This window comes from Olea europaea, unplaced genomic scaffold, assembly GCF_002742605.1.
Source record: "Olea europaea var. sylvestris unplaced genomic scaffold, O_europaea_v1 scaffold809, whole genome shotgun sequence".
Taxonomy (NCBI): Eukaryota; Viridiplantae; Streptophyta; class Magnoliopsida; order Lamiales; family Oleaceae; genus Olea; species Olea europaea.
Window position 1 is genome coordinate 145,648 of NW_019266527.1, and position 25,177 is coordinate 170,824.

The 25,177-nt window shown below is 32.1% G+C and overlaps 1 protein-coding gene and 1 pseudogene across 1 annotated transcript; one reads left to right on the top strand and one right to left on the bottom strand.

The window, feature by feature from the left end:
• Positions 1-10,938: 10,938 nt before the first annotated feature.
• On the bottom strand, positions 10,939-11,493 carry LOC111391619 (DEAD-box ATP-dependent RNA helicase 9-like). Its single transcript, XM_023016868.1, has one exon. It carries the CDS (start codon positions 11,491-11,493, stop codon positions 10,939-10,941), a length of 555 nt encoding a protein of 184 aa, XP_022872636.1.
• Positions 11,494-16,595: 5,102 nt separating this feature from the next.
• Positions 16,596-23,950, top strand: LOC111391620 (annotated as a pseudogene).
• Positions 23,951-25,177: the final 1,227 nt, after the last annotated feature.

Sequence of the window (25,177 nt, forward strand, 5' to 3'; positions counted from 1 at the left end):
CATTTTTGTAAGTTGCCCTTTTGTCATTGCTACATGTATTATGCAATATTTTCAAAACTAAATAATGATAACTAAAAGTGACTATGTGCTCAATAATATGATCTTACATAGATAAGCATGATACAAAAACAAACTCAAACAGAACCATTATATCACGTATCATAAGTCAAATAAATTTCGAGCATAAATAAGGTGATGTTATCCAGCAAGTTACAAGCATGTCTTGTGAATTTTTTTCAGAATTTCCAATTTCTTTCAAAAAGTTTCATTTTTTTTTTCCAAAATTCTATAAAATGTAAAGCAATAATAAACAAGCACACATTTGACTCACAAAGTCGACTCTACATAAGGTTACATTGTCCTTAATGTAAGTACAAAACATAAAGTAGGGTAATATATGAAGGGGCTCGAGGAAGATTAGTATTAAAATACTCGACTTGGAGCATGTGAGGCTACATGAACCTTCATGCAACTACCAGGGAACAGTTATCAATATTGATTGCATCATGCATCGATATTGCTGTTAGGAATCTACTTAACATGTGCAGCGAAAAATTAAAATAGATTTCGATTCCTACCAGGAATCTTTTTGTGTTTAGATAGAAATTGTGAAAAAATTGTATCTTTTCCAAATCTGCAAATTTCTTTGTTATTCTTTTCGTCTCAGCAATATTGATTCGCCACCCACAGCTATCCAATTGTCCAGCCTCCAAGAGTGATCCACACAGAGAACAGATTGCAACTACTAGGTTTCTCTTCTTGTGTTAGCAAGAAATTATGAGAAAACTATATCGATTGAAAACCCTAACCACGTATTTATATAAACCCAAACGGGCCTGGCCTGGCCTGGCCTGGTCTGGTCTAATATTTAATTAATCCATTTAATTAAATCCGGTTCCTGAATTAATTAATCTAATTAATTAATTCGGACCTATAAATAACCAACCCAATTGATTAATTTATTCGACGATTGTTAAATTAATTAATTGACAAATAGCAATCTTCTAATTCTCTTTTGTGTGCGACCCATCAAGTTCCCGATCACCATGCCTAACGATGTGAAATATTATTTTGATTTAATCAAAATTGATAAATTAAAATACTATTTTAATTTATCACCAATTCACACTCGGCGTTCCAGATTGATATCTAACAATGTGTCAGGGCAATACATGTGACGGGGAATGTCATGTGGTATGACAAAACCAAACTTGATCAAGGATTTCGTTATCGACTTAATTGAATGAAACGCAGATAATAATCTCCTACTATCTAAGAGTTACGAATCCTCTATGGGTCATTCGCAACCTTCATACGATTCTTAACATACTCGAACGATCCTGTATTAGCGGCCCTTGGCAAAGCAACATCCAACACTTTCAAAGTATGACTGTCCTCATATAAAATACTACGACGACCTCAAGTCAAAGGACCAATCACATTACCGAACATTAGATATTAACCATTGACACTCAAATAATTATCCATGTGGAATCTCTCGGTAGCTCTCCAATGTTTTGTTCTATAACAAAACATCCACGTGCTCATTCAAGTGTCGCCACACTTTAACTTGTGAGATCAGCTACTTACTTCACAAGTAAGAAATGTCACACGTGATGATCTATCATTAATAGCGATATCCGTATCTCGTTATTACTTACGACCACGGACGATTTAAGTTTCAATCATAGGTAATTTGTATCTCATAATCACAACTCCTTGCGATTAAAAAATTACAAAGATTTGAATCTACGGACTCTATTATTTATTTAATTGTCTATTAATTAAAAAATAGATCTGTCATTAAATTGCATTAATTATATATGAAAAGTATTTATGTCCAGGGTTGATTAGACCTAGGACATAATACATACAATTGCGACCTCAACAGACTTGGCCTTCAAATAATGTTTTTCCTTTTTTATACCATGATTTGACCCCATCTTTATGAAATGTATGTCCGAACTCCAAATAATTTAACTCATTAATGATCAGTGTCCTAAAAATCACGTTTAGCGCAGACAAAACGTCTAGACGTGCTTTATTCATTTTTGTTAGTTTTTCCTTTTTTTTAAAGCCTTTTATTTGATATAGTTTCAAGTTTTTTCTTTGAAAATTATATAATTGACTAATTGTAGGAATTATTAATTAAATATAATATTTTATAATTTTAGTTGTTTGGTATATAATATTTTAATTATTAAATGACTTTTTAGAATGATTAAAAATTTAAAATAATATTAAGAATAAGAAAATGTTTTTTTGGCCTAGGTCTCTAGCCTAGACTCGTAAAATTTAAACCTTGATCTCCACGTCTAACCATGATTTATGCTTTTTGAAACGGTTCTAATTATAAGCACTTAACACTATGATGCTTGAGAAAGTTTTGCTAAAGGATTAATTGTTGGGAACTTAATTAACTTGCACAGCGAAAATTAAACGAAAATTTTCAATTCCTACCATGGATCTTCTTTGTACTTAGAGAGAAATTGTGATAAAGAATTATGCCTTTGATGAATTCTTTGAAGAACATTTCTGATTTGCAATCTACAACTATTCAATCGTCCAACCTCCAATGAAAACCTACACAGAGAACAAGATAGAGAGAATTAGGGTTTTCTTTTCTTTTTTTTTCTTTTTTTGTACTAGCGAGAATATGAATTATGTATTCTCTTCTGATTTTTCAAACCCTGGCAACCTATTAAAATAAGTCCAAGTGGATTTGGCCCGTCTCTTAAATTTAACTCGATTCAATATTTAATTAATCCAATTAATTAATTTGGACATATTAATAAGCAACACAATTAATTAATTTTTCAACACTTGTTAATTAATTAATTGGTCAATTTCATTCTTCTAGTTATCCTTTTGTGTGTGACCCATTAAGTTTTAGATCACGATGCCTAACGACATGAATTATTATTTTAATCTAATCAAAATCGAATAAATTAAAATATCCCTTCTTAATTTACCGATGATTCATATTTGTCATCCCAAATTGACATTTAGCAATGTGTTTGGGTAATACATGTGACGAAAAATGTCACATGGTATGACAAAAAAATTCATTCATTTACCGTGAAATTATAATCATTTTGTCAATATGATCTAATCAATTACGAGATATGAATATGTATTAATTTCAATTATCGATCGTATCTTTCATTCCACTATTAAGTCAACTTAATCAAAAACTCTTTTTCGACTTATAAGTACACCTTAGCCAAAGATTTCGTTATCAATATAGCCCCCGTTTGGCCTCCATTTTGTGGTAATGAAAATGAGTGGAATAGTATTTTATTTTTTTTAAATAAGTGGTTGAAAAAGAAAGAATTTTTTTTATTTACATATAATATTATTTTATGGAAGATTGTATGGTTGAAAATAGGAGAGAGAAAAATAGAATGTAATTTAATAGGGGGCCAAACAAGGGCATAATTAAATAAAATGTAGATCATAATATTTTATTATCTGAGAATGATGAATCCTCTATTGATCATTCACAGCATTCTATGATCTTGACATACCTAAACGATGCCATAATAGCGACCATTGACAGAGCAACATTCAAAATCATCAAAGTATGTATGTCCTCATATAAAGTACTATGATGACTTCAAGTCGAAGGACCAGTTCCACTACCAAACGTTAAAGATTAAACACAAATACTCAGATAATTACATATGTAGAATCTCCCTAGCTGGTCTCCAATGTTTTGTTCTATAACAAAATATCCACATGTTTATTTAAGTGTTATCTCAATTAATTTGTGAGATTAGCTACTTATTTCACAAGTAAAAAATGTCACAATTGATCTACTCATAATAATTATATCCATAATAACTATATACATATCTCATTATTACTTACGACCACAAATAATTTATCATTCAGTCATATTGTAATTTGTATTTCAAATTCACAACTCCTTGTGAATAACAAATTACTATTACTTAAATCTACGGATTCTATTATTTAATAATAGATCTGCCATAAATGAAATGCATCAATTATATATTAAAAATATTTATGTCCAAAGTTGATTGGACCTAGAGCACAATACTTACAAACTCTCACTTGTACTAAATCCAATCATTTATGTATCTAAATTCATAAGAGTCTACATTACAATCAGGAACCGTGTGCTGATTATCCTCTAAAGGTAAGTTTTCTTCTTCCTTATGTAAAAAGAGAATAAATAAATCAATCAAATTTAGACTTTATGCTATTACAACTCTTTGTCTATGGATCTGTAATTTAATAGCTTGTGGGATTTCGTTCTTCATTTACATTATTTCTTTGTATTATTTCTCTAATAAGATGATATCGCCTTAACACATATTTAGTCATTAATGAAACCCTAATTTCTTTGCTTGCGCAATGGCTCCATTGTTATCACAATACAAAGGTATGTGATCAATAATGGTAGGACCTACTCTAAGTTCATTGTTGAACTTCCTCATCCAAACCACAACCTTTGTTGCTTCTAAAGCAATAATATATAAGACTTCTACTATTGAATCGACGATTGTTTCTATTTGGAACCACACCGCTCAAGAGTAACCCAATATCCTAATTGAGATTTACGATCATTCTAGTCTGACTAGAGGTTAGCTTTACTGTATCCATGAACTCTCAGTTCATTTTCTTTATGTAAAATATTCTCAAGATCTCATCTATGTAGATTGGGATGAACTAAACAATCTTCTAAATCTATCTCCACATATCAAGTTGTTTTTCCCAGATCTTTCATAAGAAAATCCTTTAACAACCATAATTTAACAATTGAAACGTAGGGATATCGTTTCCTATTAATATGTTATCTACATATAATATCAAAAATATGACAATGCTACCACTATCTTCTTATAAACATATGGACCTTCTTCATTTTTGATAAAATTAAACATCTTAACTTTCTCATCAAATTGAAGATTTTAACTCCAAGGGGCTAGCTTCAATCCATCTATGAATCGATCAAGCTTGCATACCTTGTAAAGTATATTTGGATTCAAAACTTTTTGAGTTGTATCATATACACTTTCTCTTGATAGTTCCTGTTAAAGAATACAGTTTTGACATCATTTTCCCATAACTCATAGTCATGGTATGTAGCTATGTCATGTATTAGTTTTTTAAGTCGTAGTTTATTTCGTTCAGATTAAAAACTAATTAAAACTTAAATTAAAGTCAATATTTAATTTTAATTATACATTGAACTCCTATTTGAGACCCATTTTTATGAAATAATAATTTTTTGGAGAATGTGCAATTAAAAAGTAAGAAAAAGTTTTGAATTTACTCTAAAATTATTTTATGAAATAATTTGTTGCTGAATGAATTTTTAAAAATTGAGATTTTGAAAAAATTGAGCCCAAACAAAATTTAATGTGGTCCACAAATTTTCAACCATATATTTCATTAACTTTTATGAAATTTATCTAAACCAGACAGGGACTACATTTTAAGCATGTTATTATTGGCCATTTTTGGTAATTGATGAATGAAGGTGAATTAAGTGATGAAGAGAAACACGCTAAAAGAATATAGGCAAATGAATCAAAAATAAAATTGTAATTTCAAAATTCATTTTCATCTTTCTTCTTTCACTATATTATTTTCAATTGAAGGCACTTTTGAGCTTTGATTTAAATGCAAAACAACGATAGGTTGACAATGTACTATAGGATATATTCTCAATAATTAAACTTTAAGACTTGGGTATATTACTGCAAGGCACTTGCTATAGTATAGTTGGCTAGCTGATAGCAAAAATAAAAAATAATAATTATTTGTGTTAAGCATTAATTCCATCAAATTTAAGCATATGTTGCTAAATGTTTCGAGACGATAACATTGCAAAAATGATGGACCTCATTGCCGAGAAAATTTGTAAAAGATCATCAGTTATTGGATTAGAAGACGAATTAAATAAGATACACAGTTAGACTACTAACTTGCCCATAAACAAATTCTTTGGTTTACCACTACAAGCAATGCATTAGGTTTCCAAATTGATGGTTGTACATGCTCTCATCATCCTTCTGATATCAAATCTGAAATATCTTGAACTTCCAGAAAACATTTCATTTGCATCTAAATTTGATCCTCTACGCGTTGAAATACCAATGCTTTTGTATCGATTCAAGTCCTTAAATACCAAACCCTAACCCTTCAATCAAGAACGTTGACTCCCTCCTGCCTCTTCTCCATCACCTTCGATCCGTCAATTCCATCTCCATCCCAACTCGAAATCACCGTCAAAGGTTGAAGAAAAACAAAGGAATGGGCTGCGTTTTTGAAATGGCCTCGCCAAACCCTCCAATCACTTAAGTCTAACTTACTAATTATTTGACCTTATGATTTCTTCACAAGATTTGGATTTTTCAACACTACAAAAAGAATATTTTGTTTAAATCTTTGAATATTGCAACAAAAAAACACATTATCTATCATACTATAAGCAAAAAATTTAAAATTTGACCAAGTAAAATGAAGATGGAAATGGAGATGGATGAAGAAAACTTGAAGAATGGAGAAGGAGATGGAGATGAAGAAATCTTGAAGAATTGATTTTTGGTAGAAGAGAATTTCTTGACTCTTCAAATTTTTAAGAGTGTGTTTGATTTCAAGTATGAAATTTACATTAAAAAAAATAAATTCTAGACAATTTACTTATTTGCATGAAAATTGTCAATTAAATGTGTTTGATTAATTTAATTTTTTAATTTGAAAAATATTATACTTATTTATTTTTTATTGGAGGTAGATGAGATCAGAAGAGAGAGAATTACATCGAAAATAAAAACATACTCCTCCTAAAAATCCTTTTTTTTTGTTTTTAAGGAAAATATAGTCATGTGACCAAAAGTAAAAAAAAAAATACTTTCTATGGAAAAAAATATCAATCAAATAGCTCAAAAAATAGAAATTTGAGTAAAAAATAACATTTTCTATGACAAATATTAACAATCAAATGCACCATAACATTCTTCAAATTCCTAATGTTCAAAATGAGGGAAAAATGTATATTATGAATTTCTTTAATTTTTTTTTTTTTTTTTTTTTTTTTTTTTTTTTTTTTACTTAAATCTGGTCAAAAGCCATTATGAAAAATAGGCGGACGACCATTAGCCACCAATTCCTCTCGATACCGTGGAAAAGTGGAGAAAGACCGAAGATGAGAGAAAATGAATAGGAATCCAAAGTAAACGATGTCATTTTAGCCCTTCCAATTAAAGAAAAAATGGAATTAATGAGGAAAAAAAGTAATTTAACATGCGTCCCTTTCAATAAACAGGAATATTTCTAAGTAATATCTAACACCTGTAGAATATTTATTTCAATTAATTATATTTAATTCATCTTCTTTTACAAACCTAAAGAAGATTTACATATACAGTCAAAATCAAACCTTAATTTTAATTATTCGTTCATAATTATTATTTATTATTATCTGCCCATTCTCTGGAAATTACTATTTTTCTTCATAAATTATTTATAAATTTACCTAACAAAAGTTAATTTGTCTTACTGACATGAAAATCCTGTTGGATTTTTATATCAATACGTCAAGCCAGTCTTCTGTCCACTTTAAAAGTCTACTCGAGAGTTTTATTTTCATCAGTTTTAACTAATTTTGATGGCACCATTTACGAGAAATTTAAAAAAAATAAAATCGTGATTGTTAGTTTTTTGGGCATTGTTTTTGGATGGTTAAAAAGTCAGCCAAAAATGGTGCAGTGAAATTTTTATCGATTCTCTCAACTTGTAAAATCGACGATTTTTTACTGTTTCTTAAATTTGCTTCTAATTTTACCCTTTATAAAATAATTATTTTGAACCAATACATTTTGTTTAACACTAACTTATACATAAAATATACTAACTAAAAAATTATTTATAAGCAAAAAAATGTACATTATAATTAAAAAATTACTTATAAGATTAAAAAAATTATATTTGTGTAAAAAAATCACTCATGAGACAAAAAATACTTATAAAATATAAAAAGTTACATATAAATAAAAAATTCACTTATGTGTAAAAATTATTTAAAAGTGCCTTGTTTCAGCCCATTTTGGAGGGAAAAAAATGAATTTTTGAAGGGTCAAAGAAATTTTTTGAATTGTGTATAATATTATTTTATTGAAAAATATGTAGTTGAAATGATATCAAAATACTGCAGAAGAATGCATTTTTTTCTAAATAATAGGACTCAAACAAGTTGTAACTTATAATTATAAAGTTTTTTATAACTAAAAAATACAAATATAAAATTTTTAAGTATATATTTAACTTATAAAGTTAAATATATATATATATATATAACCTTACATATAAGTAAAATGTTACTTATAAGTAAAAAAAAAAAAAAAATTCATACAAAAATCTAAAATAAAAATTTTACTAAAGGACATATATAAAAAACCTTACATATAAGTAAAATGTCATTTTTTATTTATTTTTTAAAAACTTTAAGAACCGATGTATAATAAACTCCCAAATATGGGTTGGAACAGCTATTAAAACCACTCATAATCCATTCGTTCATATAAGTTTAAAATCGATACTTTAAAAAATGTTCATAACCGATACATCGAAACTCCCATACATGCCCTAAATTACCTTGATGTTGTGTCAAAAGACAACATTATAGTTCGACTAAGATTTGAGAGTTCTATCAAGAGATTAATTGGAAATGTAGGATCAAATTTAGTTACATTGATAATTGTCCAAATTATTTGTAAAATCCCCCCACCCCGCCCCAAGAAAAATTCCCAAATTCCCCATAACGGCGTGTGGACGAATTTCTTCATTAATACCCTTTCTTGCCCACAAAGCCAAGATCCGCATCTCCCTAATGGCAATCGAGATATTTTCAAACCTGATTTTTATATATTTAGCCTTTATTTGAATCATATTATTTTCATAAGAATATATTTTTGAATAGTGTATTGATGAAAAATGTATGATTACAAAATAAGGAAAAGTTTTGAATTTACGTGTAATATTATTTTATTGAAAAATGTGTGGTTGAAATGATGTCAAATCATCATTTATGAATGTATTTTTTTGAAAAAATGTGGCTCAAATAGGGCTTTAGGAGGGTGTATTATATTGGGACTTTTGAAAACTTTGATGAACTTTTTTTAACTGATGATTTCTATGAATTTTGTGGATCTTTTATAGATTTGTATGAATTAGTGGAAGTCTTTCATAGACTTTTAGAGACTTTTATTTATAATTTTTTATGGACTTTTATAGAATTCAAAAGACTTTTGAAAACTTTCATTTGAGATAGAATTTACGTAGATATAGTACAACGATGTGAAATTCTCACATACGAGGTGTTAGTTCCCACAATTTCCTTTTTCCTTCTCCGCATTCTTCCCATATAATTAAAAAAAATTAAAGAATAAAAATCTAAGATCTTAATTAAAGCTTTGTTTGGTACACGTTAATGTAAAAATGAAAATGAAAAATATAACCGTTACAGACCTCATACAAGAAATAGAAAGTCAAATATGATGGCTTAATATGAGGGATAACAGTCATATTTTTCATTTTAATGGGCAAATAATGGGAAACAAATGGGGGCTAAAAAATAATAATCAAAATTATACATATATATGATAATCAATAAATGTAATATTCAATATTATTAATATAATATACTTTTAAAAATAAATAAAAATAAATATTTTTAAATTTAATTATAAGTTTTTCATATAAAATTTTATAATTTAATAAAAAAATATTTTTCACAAAAAATAAGTGCAAGAATAAAAAATAAACTTACAAGAATCCAATTTACTTTTTCATGAAAAATAAAGATAAAAAATAAGAGAGAAAGAGGAAGAGAGAGAGAGAGAGATATAAAGATAAATGAAAATAAATATAATCAATAGAAAAAATAAATTTTAATCATACCTGTCCGTGGCAGGAAAAGGGAAGAAATGTTGGAAAAAAAAAACTTTTCTTTTAAAAAAAGTCTATCAAAATTTCGTAATTAATGAGCGACAAAATTTTAAGATTTTATGTAAGTACTTTCTGCTTAGAATTTAGTACTCCAAAGACTTGTATAAAAGTCGATACAAGTTATTAAAATTTAAATATCTCAAAATTTATAGAGATTTCTAAAAAGTTTTAATTGAATACACTGTAACTTTTAGAGACTTTTTAAAAGTTTATAAAAATCTCAATTGAATATACCATGACTTTTAGAGATTTCTTAAAAGTCTCAATTGAATATATCAATACTTTTAGAGACTACTAAAAGTCTCAATTGAATACCTCTAAACTTTTTAAATTCCAAAAAGTCATTTAAAGTCTCAATTGAATACACACATTTAATGTTTGTCGATCCCATTATTTTTAAAATTCATTTTTTATCTTATTTCAATCGCACATTCTTCAATAAAATAATATTACACATAATTTTAAACTTTTTCTTTCATTTTAAACCACATATTCTTTAATTCGTCACCTTCATCGTCTTCCAACAAAATCATCTATAGAACAACCCTAAGAGTAAAGGGCTTTGGGCTAGCCCACTAATAATACCAGTCCAACTAGATAAAATAGAAGATAAATGGTCCACTTGAGTGAAGTTAGCCATGACATCCCTCCCACTTAAATTAACCTTGTTCCTAAGGTTCAAAGTCACGATGTCTTCTTTGTATGTTGTTAGCAGTTGCCTCATTCTCTTCATCATCTTTGGATTAAGCAGGTAGTGCAAAATGGGCACATGCCTTATTAGCAACAATCTTCTCGATCAACCCAGGAATTCCATACAATTCCAATTGTGTACTCCAACCAGATTGAATCTAAAGAAATGGAAATAGAGATTGATGAAGCTACATTCTTTGCATCAAAAAACATAATGCTAAAGTTTTCATCATAAGGGTTGTTATCCTCTACAAAAGTCTTGGTAGTCTAATCATCATCAGTAGCTACTAACATATTGAATGGTCCATCTCGAACCCCAGAGAGAGTTCTTTTCATTTCTTTTTGAGAGATATCACCATGTAAGGCTTCAGAACTAAAGTGTCTTTGCCTAGCAGATGCCAACTGATCAGCATTACACTTTGTTTTGGTAAAAACAATACATTTACCTACTTTTGCATGCTCAGTTATAAGAGTTCCAATTATAGCTGGTTTCTCTCGCATTTCTGATGAAATTGCAAATAGTGAAATTTGAATAAAATCTCCCGCAAGGTCAACATTAACTGGATTTTTGAAGAACTTTTGTGTAAGTTTTATTATCGAATTCAACATTGTAGCTAAAATCATGATGGTCTTATGCTTTTGCGACATATATCCCTGGATTGTCTCAACATCATCCATGAATCCCACGTTAAACATCTGATCAGCTTCATCTAGAACCACAAACTGAACCTCTAATAAACTCAAAGAACCCCTCTTAATCAAATCTATAACCCGACCAGGAGTACCAGCAACTACATCAACACCTTGCTTAAGGGGATCCATTTGACATGAATTTGGCATGCCCCCATAAATGCATAGAGTGTTTAAATTTAGAGTAGACTGATAGAATTCTTTTTCCACTTGGCAAGCAAGTTCTCTGGTTGGAGTCAAGATTTATCAGTTACAATTTTTGTCATTATGGACCTCCCAACATCTCTTGAATCGGGTGAAATTCCACTTATTTCAACCACTAAATTACCATATACTACCATGGGACTAATTTACTCTCTTCTGAAAGCTCCACTGAGCTCATTCTAAACATAGGTTCCACAACTCTAGACTTGGTTTTACCAAAATCATCAAAATCAATATCAAACGAAGATAATTTCTTGATAATTTATCATCACTAACCTCGAATTCCTTGGAATCAGACTTCGAATCTATACCAACAAATCCAAGCCCAATTGGCGAGGAACCTCCACCTCAGACCCTAAAACTGGTCCAAACCTGAATTCCATGCCCAAATCCTCTGGGAGAACCGAATTGAACTCCCAAGTTGGGTGGTCTAGAAAATAGGCTTCACGAGACTCGAATATATCGGTGACAAAATTCATTTGTTCCTCTTTGGAGGTTGATTGATCCTCAATCATTTTAGTCATCATTGAGATCATCAACTCCTGCTTTCTATTAAATTCTTCCATTGCTTGTTCTATCATGTCCTGCTTAGTACATACCACTTTCAACTGTTCCTCCCATGATTTTGCAACTACAACCAAATCTGATACTTTTCTGCCTAACATTTTCAGATGTTCTTCAATTGAATTGCATCTAGTTTCAGCCATACCCAGATTGATTGAGTCATCATTGAGATCATCAACTCCTGCTTTCTATTAAATTCTTCCATTGCTTGTTCTATCATGTCTTGCTTAGTACATACCACTTTCAACTGTTCCTCCCATGATTTTGCAACTACAACCAAATCTGATACTTTTGTGCCTAACATTTTCAGATGTTCTTCAATTGAATTGCATCTAGTTTCAGCCATACCCAGATCACGTTGCTGCTCTGATACCATTTGTTATTGTTAAAGCTCAATTTCTATAGAATTCAACCAAAATCAACAAACAATTGGATATAATCAGCTGGGAATCAATAACCCAAGCTGTAATTCTATTAATTAAGTTGAAGCTTACACGAAAATAACAAAATGGTTGCAGCAGAAGACAGGAAGAAGAGTGGAAGAAGGAGAAAGAAGAGGAAGAAAACAACAGAGAAGAAGAAGATACCACAGAAGAAGAAGAAAAAGAAAGAGAAACAGTGAAAAGGAGGAGGAACCCAGAGGAAGAGAAGAAGAACAGGTAAGAGTTAGCAGCAGCAAGACTCGATTCAATTCAATTCGTCCCCTTCATCGTCTTCCAACAAAATCATATATAGAACAACCCTAAGAGTAAAGGGCTTTGGGCTAGCCAACTAATAATACCAGCCCAATTAGATAAAATATAAGATAAATGGTCCACTAGAGTTGGCTAGCCCAAAGCCCTTTACTCTTAGAGTTGTTATATATATGATTTTGTTGGAAGACAAAGGACGAATTGAATTGAATCGAATCGTGGCTTGTTGTGTCTTGTCCCTATTCTCTCCTCTTCCCCGGTTTCTTCCTCTTCTTTTTCTCTCTACTGGTCTATCTCTTCACTCTACTCTGGATCTATTTTGAATCTGAACCGCTTCTTACTTTTCTAATTTTGCCCCTTCTTTTTTTGTTTTCTGTTAGCTTTGTAATTTCTATGTAAGTTTCAGTTCAATTAATATAATTACAGCTTGAGTTATTGAATCTTGAGTAATTACAATTTATATTCCGCAGCTTGAGTTTATGGCTTCTTGTTATTGGTTGAGCTCCACCCATAACAATTATGTTTACGTTTATTCCAGCTTTAGGTCTGTTCTTACAGATTACGTTTACGTCTCACATTTTTTGCATAATATTTTCTTGAAATATTGAGTAGAATATTTATCAAATTTAGGGGTCAATAGGATGGTTAAGGGTTGGGGAATCGTTGATTTCTTGTTAGGCAAATATTTTTAGTAGTTAGGATTCACTATTCTGGATTCATATTGTTTTGTACGTAGATTTTGGCATTATAATGGATCGGATCTTAAAGGCTGTTTGCATCTATGAAATTTACAGTATATTTTGTTAGTCATATAGATTTAGGTTGCTATCAAATTCTCAGTTTTGTGCAGTCAAGTTTTTATGACATGAACATGTGTGTAAATAATGGAGGACTGGAGTTTGGAGATCTTAATCATATATAAAAAAGGTAAATAATTTTCTTATTTACCTTTTTTAGAATTCTCAATAATCACATTTATTTATTTTATTTTGAATTATAGGTTTCTTGCACATGCAACTATTAGAAAATTTTAATTACTCATCTTTCATGATTAGCAGCAGTGATTCTTCAAAGTTTGATGGATTGTGCTGGGCTAGGAGAATGGGGGCGCATTTTCATGAGCCTTTTTGATCTATGTATATGTATATTTCAATGATATAATTGTTCGGCCCCAGTTATTGATTTCTTAAAGAATAAAGTAAAATTGTTGTCTACAACTGACCACTCTTGAAAAAATGAAATTTCTAGCACAGTTAAGAGTGTTTGATGCATTGGTTAACCTAACTGCCTTCTTTGTCTGATATGTGACATTCTTATTGCTTTGCAGAGGGTTATATAATTTGGTTACTTGTGTTTCTTCTCTTTCACATTTTTCAGTTTAGGAAGTGCCTAACAGTTGAAATTGTTTCTCTATACTGTCAGGCTTGTTAGATTTTGATTTGAAGAGATCAATAGTATTTTGGACATGGAACAAGTACGCCTTTGGTCTGATTGCTACCAGCATCAAGTTTTTTCATTCCGGGAAGTTCTCGATTGGCGGTTTCTCACCCTTGGAGATTTCCTTCTTGTTTCCTACGTGAATTGCACTTAGTGAACAACTTCTAAATGTTCAGTGTAAAAGGCCACATGCGCATTTCTTTTAAAATAGACGTTGAATCTTTAGGGAGCTTCTTCACGTGAGTTGCATATTAAAATTTATTCTGAAAGCTTGTTATGATTTTGATTAAGACCACACTCTTAATCTTCTTAAGAAAGCTATTTTGTTTTTAGTTCATTGGTGATACATGTCACAATTTCAATTTACTCATTTAATTCTACGTAAAAAGATTTCAAAATTTTGTATACTTCGTGAAGAGAGAAGACTTTTGGTAATTTATAGAGTATGGCGTAGGCAAGCATCAATTGATAATTAAAAATTTTCTTATATACTTGGTTACATTACAAAAAGTATATTAGAGACTAGTAAATATACAAAAGTTGCATTACAAAAGTTCTCCTACCAAAAGTGGCACTATGCAAAAGTCGCCTTAAGCACCATATCGTACTACGATAACTAACCAATTTGTATCAAAATTTATACATCAAAGGCCACCGGACACATTATTTTTCCAGGAAAACTATCCAAAAATAAGTATATCATAGTGGTGGCTTCAAAATAGTCGATGTAGTAGCGGATTCCTACAAAGTGGTTAAAGCCCAAAAAATCTGGATATGTCATCCACGTGTGGATTTCTTTGACAAACATGCAATATTTGCCACCTTCTGAAAACGTCCATTCTCCAGAAGTAAAATCAATGTATTCGACCGTGATCATCTACAAGAAAAATAAAAAAATAACGTGAATATATTTATTCAACGAGTAGTCTATACCATAATCTTTCTTTAATTTGAATAAGAAAGGAAAACAATGGGCCCCAATTATAGATGTTGATTCTTACCTGTGCACGCAATATGAAAATAACAATACATGAGCTCAATAGTCAATTACACCAATTTGGTGTAAAAATAATAATATCAATCACTATCCAATGCAATGCGAATATCCAATGTCAATATCAATGGGTAGAATCTTGGATCTATAACTGATTTGAAAAGCAAGAAGTAATCCAATAAACATAATTGAAATAAATATGTTTGGAATAAAAGTAGGTATAGACTACTCACCTTCAATGTTGCAAGACAATTAAAGTGCTACCTTTGTAAAGTTACTTGACTTTTGTTTTGTTGTATGCATTTCCCTTTCTCACCCTATCCCCTATTTATAGTAGTAATTTAGAATTAAATTAACAATTAAGTTATTTTTCCATAATCATTATTTTGCCACACTTTACCTTATCATGTCATTTGGCTTTGTAGTATTTAAGGTGGCAAAATGATAAGTGTAGAGTTAATGAAAGGTAGTCACTTTATTTCCTCAATTTTACTACATGGTTTTTAAACCAAAATTTTAATTCAATTCTTTTCATAAGATTATAATATAATTAACAAACTTTTTATTATGTTACATAAAATGTACAACGCATTATAAACTTACTAAAAAAAATGTACATCACAACACAAAACTTACTAAAGTCTTCGGATGTCACAATACAACATCCATTTCAAACCCTCTGAAAACCAATTTGCCAGTTAACTTTTAGACACTATAATTAATTTTAGCTTTGGAGACTATGCTCAGTTTTTTAAGCTGGTGTTCTTTTTCTTTCTACTTTTTACCACAGAGCTGAAGTCCGCAAGTAAACAAAGAATGCTTGTTACGTGGTTTAATATGTAGCACACTTGCTTGTGCAGAGTTTTTAAGTATTAGATAATGTCATTTTCTTTCCACTCTCTCCCTGGTGGCTCATTAAGATTGACAAGGTTCTATTGACTCGAGATTTAAATTGGATTCTGTTTCAGTGTAGTTTTTTGTGTGGAAGCTTTCATTGATCATGTAATGCGCTAGGCATTCCATCTGTTGGGTTGAACTTCGGCATGTTCTCAATTTTTATTCTGTATCAAGATGCTCCATAGTTCTTCCTTGCCTTGCTGTCATCTGGGGATATATGATATGGTATATCTTATGAATAAGGTTGTGAAGCCCGTCCATCATAAAGTCGTCGGTATTTATCGTGTGCAGAGTATAACAGAAAATTAGTGGTGGATTTTTTATGAATCGGACCGAAATTTGCAAGATTTGATATACAGTCATCTGTTGGATATACGAGCACTGCTTTTCTTTTATGTCTTTACTCATTTTTCAATTAAGTTTCGCGGGTAGTTGAAGTCGTGAGAATGGAAAGGTATGTTGTTTTATGACTCCTGAGTTTGGTAATTTGTTAGTGTCTTTTTTCTATTGGAGTTATCATAGTAGTAAATGCAGGTACAAGATTATTAGGGAGGTTGGTAATGGTACATTTGGAAGTGTCTGGCGTGCTCTGAATAAGCAGTCTGTTGAAGTGGTAGGTATATTTTTCATTTAGATTCTTCTAAAGTTTAAATCGATTAAGTTGGTTTTATTTCAAATTAATATTTACTTCATCAGGTTGCAATAAAAAAGATGAAGAAGAAATATTATTCATGGGAAGAATGCATAAATTTAAGAGAAGTCAAGGTAACATAATTTACATTTTTATTGATTTTTTGATTTCTATTTGTGGAAGATAAACGATTGTTTTTCTTCTTGACAGTCACTGTGGAATGAACCATCCAAATATAGTTAAGCTCTAGGAGGTTATTAGAGAAAATTATGTCTTGTACTTTGTCTTCGAGTACATGGTATGTGTTGCTTATGTCATCTGTAGATGTCTTTAGCTTTTCTGATAGCTTCTCACTCTGTATATTAGCTTGTAATATCTGCTATTTTTTTAGGAATTCAATCTGTACCAGCTTATGAAGGATAGGAGAAAACTTTTTTCGTAAGCAAAATTAAGATCTTGGTGCTTCCAAGTTTTTCAAGGTCTAGTGTACATACATCAATGTGGATACTTCCATCGTGACCTCAAGCCAGGTGATTACACAAAAAAAATTAAATAAATTAAATAATTGCAATGTCATTCTTTGTGTTAGGAGTATGATTCAAATATGAGTCTTTTGAAGAGGCGTATTCGACTTGGTCTAGGAGAATATTAACCACGGGTTTAAGGAAACTAAGTTGAATAAGAAAACAAAATCCTATTGAAATTGGGTCTCCTAATTGTAATATATTTTCTTGCCTCTTAGGACTCTTCTAGGGTTGGCCTATAATACGAGGCTCCTCGGTCAGTTTGTAGAGAGTAACATAGAAGCAGTATTGCTAGTCTATATTGTATTCTCCATATTGTTCAGTTTAATAAACATCGTTCTCTACCTTAATCTCTTTGTTCTTTCTTTACAAATTTAATCTTGTGTTTTCCTGTGTGTGATCTAGTATACTTCAATATTGTCATTAAATCTCGTTCTTTAGAATCCAATTTGGAGTAAAGTGTGTTATTGGAACTTCCGCCCCCAACAAGTGGTATCAGAGCTTAGGTCCTTTCGTAGATTGGTTGAAATTTTTTCAGGATGGCTGGGTTGAAGTATGATATCCCGCAACTAGAACGCAATACAAGATTTTCTTTATGGCAAGTAAAGGTGAGGACTGTTCTGGCGCAATTGGATTTGGGCGATGCGTTGCTAGATTTTGAGAAGATGCCAGCTGATTGGACAACGGAGGAGAAATAACGGAAGGATCGGAAGGCTGTGTCGTTAATTCATCTTCATTTATCTAACAATATTCTGAGGATGTTTTGAAGGAGAAGACGACTGCTGCTTTGTGATTGAGACTAGAACAGTTATGTATGACTAAAAATCTTACTAGTAAACTGGCTCTTAAGTAGAAGATGTATTCCCATAGCATGACGGAAGGAGGATTGTTGGAAGATCATATTGTCGTGTTCGAGGAAATAGTTGCAGATCTGGAGACGTTGGAGGTTAAGTACGATGAAGAGGATCTTATCTTGATCCTGTTGTGTTCTCTGCCTAATTCTTATGCATCGTTTCAAAATACTATCTTGTATAGTCGAGATACTCTGACTGTAGAAGATGTCTATGATACTTTGCATTCAAATGAGAAAATGAAGCATTCGGTTGGAGCTACATCAAGGGATGGAAAAGCTCTTGTATCTCAAGGTGGTCGAAGAAGAGGCAGATCGAGAGTTAGATTTAGCAATGTGACCTGTTACTACTGCAAAAGGAATGGACATATTCGAAAGGATTACGATATGTTGCAGGCTAAAGGTGATTTAACTGCAAATCATGGGGTGCAACCTTTGAATTCAGACGAAACCAATGTAGTTGAGAATTGTTTAGATAGCAAAAATGTGATGTTGACCGTGGTATCTGATGTGGAGTCTAGGCCTGACGAGGAGTGAATTCTTAATTTAGCATGTTCGCACCATATGCGTTTCGATAGAAATTTATTTCAGACGTATGAGGCTGTTCAGCAAGGTGGAGTTCTAATGGGAAATAACTAGTCTTGTAGTATTACTAGGATTGGTCCAGTCAGATTGAAGCTGCGGGATGGAACATTTAGAACAATTGATCAGGTTCAACATGTTCCTGACCTAAAAAGAAATCTCATTTCTCTGAGTACCCTAGATACAAAAGAGTATAAATTCTCTGGAGGATGTGAAGTCTTAAAGGTCCGAAAGGGAGTTCGAGTTGTACTGGAGGGACGGAAAGATCCCAGTTGTACATTTTGCAGGGAAGTGCAGAACCAGTTAAGAAGAGACATTTGGACAAGTTTAGTACCGTGATGGAAGTTCGGTTTGGTATAGTATCTCTTGGGTTGGGCTCTAAGTCGATTCACAACACTACTAGGGAGAGCGTTGGTGATTCCGCTTTGCCACCAATTTCAATGAGTACACTATGTTCGATTGCTGGGGTAGGACTCATCGAGCGTAGGTACCGTGATGTCAGCAATGTCTGGGATGCTTCTAGGGACGTTAAAGGCGATAGTTCTAGCAAGGGGCCTTCTGATCAAGCATCTGGTTTGGTTTTTGCTACACGACGTGCTTCGGCCCTGTGTCATCAATATTAATTTTTTGGTGGAATTGGGAACCCTGGGGATTGGGTTCCGGTGTCGGTTGTGGACGCCGAGCAGAGGACGGGTGTTTTGGTTTATATGAAGTGGTTATTGTGTTGAGGAAATTCGTCCAGTTCATTTTGTTGCAAACGTATTTGAAATCTAGGAATTTCGTTTGTAGCACCGAAATTTGAATCAATGTGGAGATTGTTAGGAGTATAACTCAGATAGGAGTCTTTTGAAGAGGCGTATTCAACTTGTACTAGAATAATATTAACCTAGGGTTTAAGGAAACTAAGTTGAATAAGGAAACAAAATCCTTGTTGAAATTGGTTCTCCTAATTGTAATGTATTTTCTTGCCTTTTAGGACTCTTCTAGGGTTGGCCTATAAATAGAGGCTCCTCTGGTCAATTTGTAGAGAGTAACATAGAAGTAGTATTGCTAGTCTGTCTTGTATTTTCCATATTGTTCAGTTTAATAAACATTGTTCTCTGCGTTAATCCCTTTGTTCTTTCTTTACAAATTCAATCTTCTGTTTTCATGTGTGTGATCTAATATGCTTCTATATTGTTATTAAATCTCGTTATTTATAATCCGGTCTGTAGTCAACGTGTGTTATTGGAGCTTCCGTCCCCAACGCTTTGTTCTCACTGTGACATATTGTTGAATATTTTGCCAATAACCTCCATCTTCTAGGTTTGAAATGCCCTTCCCGTTTTCTGGCTTGAGTTTTTCTTATGAAATTCAAAGTAACTTATTGAAAAAGTAATTAAAAGATGTGTTGCTTTATTCTACGTGCTTGTGAACTTTTAGTTGCATATCTTATTCAAATTAGGTAAATGTATCCTTACTCTTTAGAATATAGGGATGGCAATTTGAATCGTCAAAATCGAAAACTGCGGTTAACTGAATCGAATAGAGCGAAAAAAACCAAACCAATAGTTCAATGGGGCGGATATGATATTTGATTTTAATGAAATGATTCGAAGTGGTGCAGATATGGTATTTACGCTGTCGTCCTAAACTGAACTGATTACCCGTTAAATTTATTTTTTTCGATCTAAATAATAATCCAATGCAAAATGTGTATTAAAAAAATCTAATTTTGCAAACTCCACAGGGGCCTTTTTTATTCATTTTTGCAACACACATGATGGTTATCAACTCACTCGTTTTGAAGCGCACTCAACCAACAATTTTAGTTTCAAAAAACTTATTCTCTTACAGTAAATTTGATCATTTGATTAGTTTTAGGTATTTGGTTTGGCTTGAATTTAGTATACATAGTCTTTGCCTTTCTTGATTTTGTTAACAGTAACCTAGATATCACCCTTGGTACCATAAATCGTCGCCTTTTTACAGATGTACCCTCTATCGGTCCTTTGTACAATTTTAATATGGTAAGAGATCAACAACACAAATTGTTTGAAGTGCTCCAATATAATTCACTCGACTATCAGTTGATAACCATCATGTGTGGCTTTTTTTGTAGATTGCTTTTTTCAATTTGACAACTAGACCTATGAAAAATAATTTATTTTCATGGTTATTAATTGCCCCGAACCGAGCCGAACCAAAACCAACTTACGTGGTTATGGTGCGGTTATGATATAGCAAAAAAATTGATGGTTCGATGATAATTTTGGCCAAACCGACCCGAACCGAACCGTTACCAACCCTATTAGAATTTGAATATGTTTCAATTTGGATAAGTAGACTTCATGATTGATTGCATATTTGCTTATTATTATTATTATTATTATTATTATTATTATTATTATTATTATTATTATTATTATTATTATTATTATTATTTTACTTGCTGTTTTTTAAATCAAGTGTGGTTATCTTGTGCCAACTAATATCCTCAAAATTGTGGCTGTCTATTTTTTTGCATTTATACGTTCATTATTCTCTTTCAAAGAACTTCTAGTCTCAAAGGATATCATAAAAGTTGCTGATTTTGGTCTTGTACGGGAGATAAACTCTCAACCTCCATTCACGGAGTATGTCTCAACACGCTAGTGGGTGGTTATCTCTATCTTTTCTATTTACTTTTGACACGTACATATTTTTTTATACTAAAATGTACACATTGTAGGTACCGGGCCCCTGAAGTTCTACTCCAGTCACCAACATATGGTCCTGCAGTTGGTGAGTAGATGATGAAAAAGGAGATTTTGTTTTTGGGAAGTTTTTCATGTTCTAATCTATTTGTTTTTTAACTTTCAGACATGTTGGCTATGGGCGCAATAATGGCTGAATTCTTCACCCTTTTTCCTCTACTTCCGGGCTCAAGGTAGAATAACTCTCTTTAAGAGGCAGGGCTGTTCTGGGATGAGTTGTTTACCATTCATCTTATCTGCTTGATATTTTATGCCCAATGTAAAATAGATAGTCACTCTGAATATCGTGTATCTTGGACCTGGGCGTTAAACTATTACCATTCAAATCTCAAATAAATAAGTGCAATTCTAAATAGTTCATTCCCATCATGTGATTTCTAGTTTTGATTCCTCGTACTGAGCATTAACTTAAACAATTCTTTGTTTTTTGGGTGCTGCGAAGCCGATGAAATTTATAAGATATGCTGCGTAATAGGCAGCCCAACTAAAAATAAATGGCCCGAGGGGCTTGAACTTGCTAGTGGCATCAATTACCAGTTCCCAAAAGTAAGTTTTGTTAAAGGAATAAATCTCACATCGGTTAAATACTCAAATATTGACCAACTTAAATAGATCTTGGTCACTCCTCTTAATAAGGTTGACTTTATTAAGATGGACCCCAAGTCTTAACATGGTCTCAGAACCCAGTAAGCTCCAACGAGCTATTCGATCCGATTAAATCTAAAAAATGAGCACACGAATTTCAAGATTGGTCTGCTCAAAAAGAGCCACAATCTTGCGAGGGCATATTAAGGGAATAAATCTCACATCGATTAAATACCGAAATATTGACCAACTTAAATAGATCTTGGATCAACCTTATTAAGATGAACCACAAATCTTAACATGGTATCAGAGCTCAGTAAACTCCAACGATTTATTCAATCCGATTAAGTCTCAAAAATGAGCATACGAATTTCAAGATTGGTCTGCTGAAAAAATAGCCACCATCTTGCAAGTGCATGTTAAATGAATAAATCTCACATCGGTTAAATACTGAATTATTGACCAACTTAAATAAATCTTAGGTCACTCCTCTTAATAAGGTTGACTTTATTAGGATGGACCCCAAGTCTTAACATGGTAATGTTAAGGGAATAAATCTCACATAGATTAAATACCAAAATATTGACCAACTTAAATAGATCTTGGGTCACTCATCTTAATAAGGTTGACCTTATTAAGATGGACCCCAAATCTTAACATGGTATCAGAGCTCAGTAAACTCCAACGAGCTATTTGATCCAATTAAGCCTCAAAAATGAGCATACGGATTTCAAGATTGGTCTGCTCAAAAAAGAGCCACCATTTTGCAGGGGCATGTTAAAGGAATAAATCTCACATCGGTTAAATACTGAAATATTGACCAATTTAAATAGATCTTGGGTCACTCCTCTTAATAAGGTTGACTTTATTAAGATGGACCCCAGATCTTAACATGTCGTGCAAAAATTTTCCATTGTTAAGAGAAGTGTTTCTTGAGTTCCAGGTTATACGCATGTTTTGGTAGCGTTTATAAACACTTCAAATTATTAATAGATAGAAATGAGTGGTGGATAAGTGACAATTCTTGTGGGTGACAGTGGGTCTCTGGATAATTTATGTTTTCTCTACATATTAAAATATTTGGAGAAAATGGAAAAGTATATCTATTACCCACTTTTGTAATGTTACTTATCACTTTCTGACCTCCTTGCCATTATAACGGGAAACGAGATGGTGAAGAGATGGTCACTTTTAAGTTTAAATATATGGACTGCAAGGATTGTTATATTGGGGTGTCTTTTTTTCAAGCATGATTTCTTTACGTATGAGATCCGGAATCTATCTTTTGGTGATCATATGTTCTTCGGATAAATAAAGTTGATTAACTATCTTGAACCTGTCTGCATGTTTTGTTGTTGAGGTTGCTGGTGTCAATCTCTCTTGTTAATACCGGGTGTTAGTGAGGATGCAATTAACCTTATTACAGTAAGTGATGCTAAAAGCCTGATGCCATTCTCTCTCTCGTCTTTCGCGACTCCCTAATTTGTCTAAAATTTTTGCATGCCTTAGTTTTCTCAAAATGGAAGCTTATTTTATAATATGTTCTGAATTTTTGTTTAAGGATTTCCTTTTCCTGTTAAATGTAGTCACTTTGTTCATGGGATCCATGCAAGAGGCCAACAGCCTTGGAAGTCCTTCAACACCCTTTTTTCCAAGTTGTTGCATTACCAATATTCTAGATTTCCATTATTTAACAAATTTTGTGGTAATAATTTTGTCATTATGGCAGAGAAGTTCAGAGATTTAACTGTTTCTTTAATGTTGGAGAGTTGCTATTATGTTCCACCATCACTTCACTCTAAAGCTGCTGTTGCAAGCACACCTCCTGGTAAGTCCTTCAAAGTCTGATATTACTTCCCTTCAATCTTATGTGAACCTTTATGATATCTATTTATTACAGCTAATACTAGGGTATCTTCGGAACATAAATATGGTAGGAGATATCCTGGGGGTTCATTGAACCCGAAGCCCGTGAACAATTTTTCTTCTGCCAAGCCGCTTCCAACTTTGAAATGCAGGTGTTGTGTTTACCATATGATCTTTGTAGTTTTTGGTGGTTAGTAGTTGTCGAGTTGTGTAATTGTTTATAAAAGGTATTTTTGTTATCTATTTTATGGAGAGCTAAGACTCTGTAGCTCTTATATAAAAATACGGGCGTGTTGTGTTTGTGAGAGAGCAGTAATGGGGTGAGGATGGATTAATTACCTATTTCTTATGTTCCCTAACGTGTATTCAAATTATGAGGGTGTTTTACACCCATTTTTTATGGAAGATCACAAGAAATTCTTCCCGGAAGAATATATACCAGGAAAGTAGCAGGATAAGAAGCAGCGTGTCAAGAGGTTAATTGTTTTGAGCAAGTAAAAGTTAGTCATGTTTATGTTCCAAGAGCATGAGTTTCTCATCAATAATCCTTCGTTGGAGCTTGTTTAAGTACGCGTTGTTATCAGATTTCTATGCCTATAGCTTGTGTTTATAAATCACTTGTAAACATTCAAGTCACCTGTTTAATAAAGCATGGCATTGAAGTAGTCAAGTGCTACCTAATCCACATATAGAGCATGTCAACAATGTACTTGTTCATGAAATATTTCTTTCGATTTAACCCACCGCAAGTATATGGTTCATTAACAAGTAATAAAGTGAATTTTTAGAATCCGAATATTGTGTCACAGAGATTGAGTAGTTCAATTTTACCTAGTATAGCCTTAATCGAAACGAAATTTCTCAATGTGGATATTTACCTAAATAAACCCTAATTTTAGAAAAAAAAAACCCTAATTTGGAATGCAAACCCTAATTATACAAAATTGAAGATTCGAAGGAACTCAATACGCAAAACGATATTTAATGAATTGAAATGCAAATTATATGTTAAAGCGCAAATTAGTTGTAGTCAATGGAAATTGAAAACACTAGGATCACGAATTTCTATGCAATGATCACCTTAAACCCTAGTTTCAGAAATGACACGCGATTGAATTTTTTTGACGAATCAATACCCCTAATTCTATTCAATACTCTCTTTCTCTCTCAAGATGTATTGAACCTATTTTTACGTACCACCAGCATATATCTCTATGACAAGTGCATATATAAAATACATTTGGTTTTATGAGCA

Bases quoted from the DNA above. Each gene is read 5' to 3' on its own strand.
- LOC111391619 (XM_023016868.1), bottom strand. From the start codon at position 11,493: ATGGATCCCCTTAAGCAAGGTGTTGATGTAGTTGCTGGTACTCCTGGT.